General features: G+C 33.5%; 1 protein-coding gene across 1 annotated transcript; it reads left to right on the top strand.

The window, feature by feature from the left end:
- Positions 1-1,104: 1,104 nt before the first annotated feature.
- Positions 1,105-2,887, top strand: LOC145125469 (Alcohol dehydrogenase transcription factor Myb/SANT-like family protein). Its single transcript, XM_079060928.1, has 3 exons — positions 1,105-1,353; positions 1,433-2,484; positions 2,710-2,887. The coding sequence occupies exon 2, from the start codon at positions 1,440-1,442 to the stop codon at positions 2,478-2,480; it is 1,041 nt and encodes a 346-aa protein (XP_078917054.1). The 5' UTR covers positions 1,105-1,353; positions 1,433-1,439; the 3' UTR covers positions 2,481-2,484; positions 2,710-2,887.
- Positions 2,888-8,685: the final 5,798 nt, after the last annotated feature.

The following is an 8,685-nucleotide window of genomic DNA, read 5'->3' on the forward strand; positions in this document are numbered from 1 at the left end:
AAAGATGTTAATTGAATTGACTTAATTTTAAATTTATGAAGATGTCGGGAAAGAGTTGAAGTAATGGTTTGATTTGCAAAAGTTATTAAATTGCAGTTTTTAAATTATAACCGATCCTGAAAGTGAGGAATTCTTATTTTTGTAAATTACATAAGTAACCTTTTTACATAATTAAAACAGTTTTTAGTTAAACATTATGGTTAATGATGTGTAATCTCCTTATTGGATGTTTTCATTTTCACATAATATTTGCATTTTTGCATGAGCCTTCCCCTATATATATATTTGTTATTATGAAAGTACATTTTTTTTATGTAAATATTATTTCCAAAGATAAACTTTTTGGATGCACTTTTTAAAAAATAGGATGTTATAAATTGATAACCGAACTTATGTTTAAATGTACTCTCAACTTAAACCGACAACAATGAAGTAAATATGTTTATTGTTTCATTTTCATTTTTATTTTATTTTGGGATGTTTAGATATGGATGATAGAGGAGACTGTGTAATGTGGTCGATGAAATGCCTACGATATATTTTTTATTTTAGTTATGTTTGGCAAAACAAACTAGCATGTTTGATAAACCACAAAATTTTTAGCTTAGAAAGTAGTTTTTTTGATAATTTACTTTGAGATAGTTTTTTATAGGCTTATGAAATTTTTTCAAAAATATTCCAAATATGCTTTTATTCATTTTTTTTTTAGTTATATATCTAAATGTCCTAATAGGTCATTTTGCATTTGCACTCTAGCTTTTAATTTTTTTTTATGAAACATTATTAATTCATAAGCTAAAATATCAACTAAAAACTAGTTTTTAAGCTAAAAGTTAATTTTTTAGTTAAGACCATTATGTTTTATTTCTATAGGATTCTTATTTCATTTGAGAAATATGTTTATCGTAAAATTTATAGGGCTATTAATATGTGAATTGATGCTTGTTTGTTCAAAATAAAATGAATAGAGTAAATTGACGTTTATTTTGTATGTTGGGCCTTGGGGGTGTTGGATTTTGAGTGGATGCGAATAAGCAATCGAGGCCCATTTCTTCTTCATTTAAAGGAAAGTCAAATTTTAAACTACAACTCTTCGAACATCAAAAAGTCAAAAAGAAACATCAAATCGCGCACTTCAAACCCGTAAGCTCATTTTAGCATCAACCCCACGCTCTGCAATCTCCATTCGACTTCAAAACCCTAGCGACAAACACTAGGAAGCTTCGTTCACTTCGCATCATACCCTCAAAAATTCATTCACAATATTCGAAATTTCGAAATGTTCATGTGAAATTAGGGCTCATCTCAGCGGATCGAAATATTTCAGTTTTCCCCTTTCTCGCTCCATTAAAGGTAGGGTTTTGTATTTTTGTATTGGTTGCTTTCAATTAATTTACTTAGATATCTAATTTTTTTCTTGACATGGGAGTAGTTCGTAAATGGATTACAATCCATCGGTTCGCCCAAGACGTCCTGTTCGTAACAACAACAATTACCATGGTAATAGTACTTACAACGAGTACGAAAACGATGAATTTGAAGAAGAAAACGAAGGTTTGAATCAGAGATACGGTTATCAAGAGGACGATGAAGAAGAAGAAGAAGACGATGATGAATATCAACATGGATATTATAGGGTTTCCGGAGGTGGAATTGATACAGGTGAATCTTCTAGGCGTCACCAGAAGAAGCGAAGATTAGATAATTTGGTTTCAAATTATGAATTCGCCCCTCGTACCAATGCTAATCCTTCTAAAGAAGCTTATGGTGGTGTTCCTGATAGGTCAGGGGATGAATGGAGTGAAAATGCAACTTTTGTGTTGTTAGAAGTGTGGGGCGATAGGTATTTGCAGTTAGGGAGGAAGAGTTTAAGGGGAGATGATTGGGTTGAGGTTGCTGAAAAGGTTTCAGAGATGTGTAAAATGGAAATCAATGAAACACAATGTAGGAACAGGTTGGAGACATTGAAGAAGAAGTATAAGAAAGAGAAAGCAAAAATGGAGGATATGGGAATGGGTGGAAGAGGATCAGAAGGGTATCATGGGAAATGGGGATTCTTTAAACGAATGGATATGTTATTATCTCCAAAGAAACAACACAATGGTTTGCCTTGTGGGGTTGATTCAGGGGAATATGTGTTTATGAATACCAAAGTTTATTTAAATCAATCAAATGCCTTGGATGAGATGAGGGATAGCCCTGGGGAATCAGAGTCTGATGAAGATGATTCTGATGACAGGAAAGATGATGATGGATTTAGATTGTTGGCTGAATCTGTTCAGAATTTTGGGGAGATTTATGAGAAGATCGAAGGTAGAAAAAGACAGCAGATGATGGATTTGGAGAAGATGAGGATGGATTTTCAGAGAGAGTTGGAATTGCAGAAGAAGCAGATTCTTGAAAGGGCACAAGAGGAAATTGCAAAAATAAGGGAAGGAGATGATGAAGATGTTAATTCGGTTGAAAATTTAAGTGGATAACCAGGTACCTTTCTATTCCTTCTTTTATTAGCTTTGGCTGGAATTCGGATTCAATTACATTCCAATCACACTGTTATGAGTACATAATTGAATTCTGTTGGAATTCAATTCCATGTGATTTCCTCCTTGTTAAAAATTACTCAAATGCCCTTTTAACTCTATAATTTCACAAGTATTCTTGAAGCATTCTATTACCAAAGCTTTGAATTATATTTAATCTTGTTTGCAGTGGCAAAAGGATAGATGAAAACCGAAGGTGTTACATATGAAGTCTTGATCATTTCTTCCTTCTTTCTTCCTTATCTAGGAATAAGAGAGGGAGGTTAGCATGTTTTATTGATTGTATTTTGACTTGAAGCTATTATGTGTCTCAAGTAATAATATAATGTTATCCACATTTTTAATAAGCCCAAATCTATTTCTTTCCTCTTTATGTAAATCGTATTGCATTCACATCCACATATATATATATATATATATATATATATATATATATATATATATATATATATATATTGTTTTTGTCATTAGAGTACACATGTCTAGACTGAACTGAACAAGCTTTCAAGGGTTATTTTCGATGATTGAGGATGAAGAGGGTACTTACGTCTTTTGGACATATGACAGATTGAGATTGAGTCAATGTCCCACCTTCTTGAGTTGATGGTACATGTGAGAATAAGGTTACATAGGTCTTTTAACAATTGGTAAAATGTGAAATTAAATGTGAAATGAAGTTAAAATCGTAAAGTTATTTGTCGAAGACTGCAAAAAGTTGATTTGTACCTTTATGATCGCATCTAGACTTCATTAAATCACCAAATAAAATAAAATCCTCTTCCTCGATTCGAATAAGCTTTTAAAGGAATCCTCTATCAAACCTGAGGAGCATAGATATCGATACAAGTAACCTACATATTAGATGTCCACATACCTTCAACGACCAAAAAATATTCTAAACAAGTAACATGACTTGAAACAAACACTGACAGATCCTATATACTAAGGATTCCCCTTTTCGAAGAACATTCAAAATCAAAGTGCATATTCCCCTATAATGTGTTTATCATACAAATATCAACGTGTGTCTTATTTGTTTCTTGAACATCCAAAAGAATGATACAATGGTGTCCACATAATCCTTTGGTTAACCGATGTTTATAACCACTCTGAATTCCACAAGAACACTTCATTTATTTATTGTACAAATTAAGCTTCTAAACCACAATAATATATTCTGAATAGGTCAATTGGTTGATATTGTAACAAAAGTATAAATGTAATGATATAATTGAGAAAAAAAAAATTGATGTCAAAATCGAAATTTTATGGTAATATAATGACTTTCTTACAATTTAAAACTGAGTGTCAAAATTAAAATTTTGGTAAACTAAGTGAATTTATTGCAATTTGGAAAACGTGGTTATCGGGAGAACAGGAAGAACCGGTCATTTGGTTGACATTGTAACAAAATTGTAAATATAGTCACATAATTGAGAAAAAAAAATATCAAAATCAAAATTTTATAGTAAAATAGTGACTTTCATGCAATTTGCACTAATAGTTTTAATAAAATACATAGAGTTAACAATGTTATTTATCATATATATACTTTTTTCTTTTCTAAGAATTATTTTTTTAAGAATAAATTACATGAATCGTCCTTGTTGTTTAGTCCACTATGCGCATTTTGTTTTTACCTTTTGTTTTTCATTTGAACCATCTCGGATTAGTTTTAAACTAGCATTTTTTAATCATGTCAGGCATAAAATGACTATTTTACTCTTATTAATTTTCTTTTTTTGTTTTTCACTTGCACGTTTCAATATCGATGCCACTCCTCTGTCGCCAACCACCTAAGACCACCGAAATTGATTTTGAACCTCAAAGAACAAAAATCCTCGTCTAGAACCCTCGATTTCTAAAACATTAATGCTTTTTGCATCCTTGGTGAGAGAGAAACATAGTGTTTTTCTAAATGCCTATGAGGTTTTTTCTTGTTGCTCGATTTCTGCAAGATCCCTTGTAGCTCGATTTCTACAAGTTTTTCTCTTCAGATTTAGGTTGTAGTGGCCAAGAGTGTTTTTTTACATCTGATTTTTGATTTATAGATTTTCATTTCTTTCGGGTATTTGAGTGTCACTGGAGTTGTTTCAAGGGCGGTGGTGAGTGGTGATGTTGGACGATGGTGGGTAGTGATGTTGATTTTCAGTTGGTGAGTGGTGAGAGGTGATGTAGGATGGTGATCGGAGATGGTGGCCGATGAGAAGAGGTGATCAATGTGGGGAGAAAGAAGAAGAATAGGGGGAAGGGTGGGGTGGTGGATTCATCTTATATTAATTATAGTTAAATAATAAAAATAAAAATAAAAGATAGTTAAATAATAAAAATTAAACAAAAGGAAATTAAACAGAAGCAATATATAGTTATTTAATGTCATTCAGAAACGAAAATTGCAATAAAAGAACAGCACAAAGCCGTCTATGTAAAAAAACAGGTTGAAACTCACATATTGAATCAAACCACATGGATGATTCGTGCAATTACCCTTTTTTGTAATTAAACTATAAATAGAATGATTAAAATTATTTCTCATAACATATTTCAGTGTCTTTCTCTATATTCTAATAATTACCATGATTAAATTCGAACGTAAAATTACAAATAAAATATAGAGTAAATTACACGAATGGTCCTTATGATTTGGAGTAAGTTGCGCGTTTGGTCACTAACTTATTTTTTTAACTCAGGTGGTCCTTACTGTTTGTTTTTGTTGCGCACTTGGTCTCTGTCTTACCTAAAAAGACTATTTTACCATTGATTTTTTAATTTATTTAAATAAACACACCCCAACCCCAACCCCACCCCACCTCACTTTATTTTACCTAAAAAGACTATTTTACTTTATTTAAATAAGGTTATAATAGTAATTTTGGGTAAGACAGAGACCAAACACGTAACAAAAACAAACAGTAGGGACCTTCCGAGTTAAAAAAATAAGTTAAAGACGAAACACATAAGTTATCCCAAACCATAGGAACCATTCGCGTAATTTACTCTAAAATATATAACAAAAATGGCAAAAAAATAATAACGTGGAAGAAATAAAGAGTTGGTTTTTTGAGTTGATGAGTGTAGAGGCTCGTGAGGTGTTTTCCCCAACCGTTCTTAATAAAACCCAACATCAATTTCTTCCTTTTTGGGTTGTTTGTGGTTGAAAAAACTATTCCCCAATAAAGAAGGAAACGAAAAATAACATGTTACAATAGTTACATCTTCTCTGTTTATTTTTTAATTTCATTTTCTTTTGTTAAAAGTTCTAAAACGTTGGTAAATACATTCAAAGAAACTACCTCTTATAACAAAATTATTAGGTTATCCTTAAGAAATCACTTATCTTTTATGTATCTTATATAAATATATATATTTTAAAAGCTCACAACTATTTTTCTCAAACATTTCTATATAATTACAGTATACAACTCTAAATAAAAGCCATAACTTATGGCTTCCCATTATTTTTGCAAATCATACCATGTATTACACAGTATTTATTTTGTGTACTATGACTTTTAAACATTTATGTTAACAAAAATAATTCGATACTGGCTACTTCAATAAAACATATATATCCAACTATTATCTATTTATTATTCAATATATTTAATCTTAATTTTAAGACATTATTCCAAACAATATTAAATCAAAACGATGCAATTGATAAGGTTATAAGAATATACATTATTTGATTTCTCTAATAAAAAATTTCTATCAGAAAATATTAGTTATCTTTTTTTTTTTTTTTTTTTTTTTCAAAAAGTAAAATCGTTGAATACTGATTAAGTGATTAAACATTGCTATATATATATATATATATATTAATTATAATTATAATTCCAAAAGAATGGATATATTATAATAAACTGTGAAACTAAAGAGAAAGAAAAGAAAGTACCTGGGGTACGGTGGCTTTGAATGCAAGTATGAAGCTAGTCACGTAAATGCATGAGTAGTAGAGTTGGATTGGTTGAGAAATAAATATTAATACTAATAATACAATTTTTTTAAGAAAAAGTGTAAATTTCAGTTGAGAAGTTGTAGAAAATTGAATTTGTATCACAAGAGAAATGTATATATAAACCCCATTTTCGAGTACTCTATTGATATACCAATTTGAATGCTCGGTAAGATGAAACAGAGGGGAGTTTTTAAGGGTGAGGTTTTTGTGGGATTCTTGTTTGCTTTGTTAGTGGGAATTAATTGTATCGAGGGGAGAAAATTGGTGGCGGCTGAAAAAGATGGTGGTGACAATGTGGTTGAAGTAAAGAAACCAGAATGGTTTCTTGATGGTCAACCAGGATTGAACTTTGGTGGAGGTGGTGGTTGGGGTGGAGGCGGTGGTGGTGGAGGTTCTTTTAGTTTTGGCAGTGGGGATGGGGTTGGTTTTACGATCGGAGGTGATGTTAAGAAGGTCGATAAACCTGATTGTGTTGGAAAAGAAAAAGGTCATGATGGTAAAGGCAAGAAGCTTCATAAGAAAGAAAAGGGCCACCATGGTCACGACGGTGGTGATATTGGCAAAGGTGGTGGTGGTGGAATTGGGAAAGGAAAAGGTGATGGGATTGGAAAAGGAAGCGGAGGTGGAAGTGGAGGAATAGGGAAGGGAAGTGGTGGTGGGATTGGAAAAGGAATTGGCGGTGGTGGTGGAGGAATAGGCAAAGGAGGTGGTGGAGGAGTGGGAGGTGGAATTGGTGGAGGTTCTGGTGGCGGAGGAGGAATAGGAAAAGGAGGTGGTGATGAAGGGGGAGTAGGAGGTGGTGGAGGTGCAGGAGGTGGCGTTGGAGGTGGTGGAGGAGCAGGAGGAGGTGCAGGAGGTGGCGTTGGAGGTGGTGGAGGAGCAGGAGGGGGTGGTGGAGTTGGTGGGGGAGTAGGAGCGGGTGGTGGAGTTGGAGGAGGAGGTGGTGGAGCTGGTGGAGGAATAGGAGGTGGAGGAGGAGCAGGAACTAGTGGTGGGATTGGTGGAGGTAGTGGAGGAGGTATAGGAGGTGGTGGTGGGACGGGTGGAGGAGTTGGAGGTGGTTTTGGCGGAGGCATGGGAGGTGGTGCCGGAGGGACTGGTGGTGGGATGGGAGGAGGTGGTGGCGGTGGCGGTGGAATTGGTGGGGGTGGTTCTGGAGGAGGATTTGGAGGAGGTATTGGGAAAGGATCTGGTGGAGGATTCGGTGGTGGGGCAGGTGGAGGATTTGGTGGAAGTAGTGGTGGAGGCTTCGGTGGTGGTGCTGGCGGCGGATTTGGAGGAGGAACAGGCAGTGGTGGCGGAGTTGGCGGTGGTGGAGGCTTCGGTGGAGGTGGAGGTGGAGGTGTGGGAAAAGCAATTGGAGGAGGATTCGGCAGTGGCGGTGGTGCTGGTGGCGGAGATAATGGTGAAATTGGTGGCTAAGCTGCTTGACAAATATATTGTAGTTGCATTATGTACTCAAATTGTTTTCAATAACTTCCATTTAATCTTTGATGTATGATCGTTTTTCATTTGAATTTGTATTATTATTTAATTCTGTTTGAAGTTGTTAATAATATGCTCAAATTAACGTTTATAAAGTATAAATCTATTAATGGAAATCAAAAGCCCATATTTGAAAAATAAAATTATGTCATCTACTTATTAAGATTAAACTTTATGTTAACATATGATAGCATTCCTTTGTATTGACTAAACATGGACAAATTAACCCACACAATGTGATGGATGTTCGTTTTCCTTTTCATATAGAATTAAATCTTAGTTTGCCAAAGACAATAAAATACAGGTAATGTTTTTTATATCGATAATTAGTAAATTAAAATGATAAAAACAATTGAATCGTAGGAACAAAAAAAAAAAAAAAAAATCAAAACCTTCATTTTTTCTGAACTTCAGTTTAACTTTATTCCAAAATGGAAAACTCGACCTAAAAAAGTTTTAACCACCTTCTGTTATAAATCTTCTACAAATTCAAAGTTAACGTTAAAACCCCTACGATATAAGTTAGTAATTAAATTTGGTCACTGAAATTCTAAGTACTAACTATTGATAAGTCAAAAAATTATATTTTCTATTTGATTATAATGTTATAACATAAATTATTAACACATCGTCTTTAACTTTATATTCTTCTCAGTAAAAAATTAAAGGTCGCTTGTTTGAACAAAAGAGAGATTTTTTTTT

The sequence above is a fragment of the Lactuca virosa genome, chromosome 7 (genome assembly GCF_052849685.1).
Source record: "Lactuca virosa cultivar CGN04683 chromosome 7, Lactuca_virosa_CGN04683_v6, whole genome shotgun sequence".
Classification (NCBI taxonomy): domain Eukaryota; kingdom Viridiplantae; phylum Streptophyta; class Magnoliopsida; order Asterales; family Asteraceae; genus Lactuca; species Lactuca virosa.

What these genes read in the sequence shown, in the direction of transcription:
- LOC145125469 (XM_079060928.1), top strand. Translation starts at nt 1,440, where the DNA reads ATGGATTACAATCCATCGGTTCGCCCAAGACGTCCTGTTCGTAACAAC.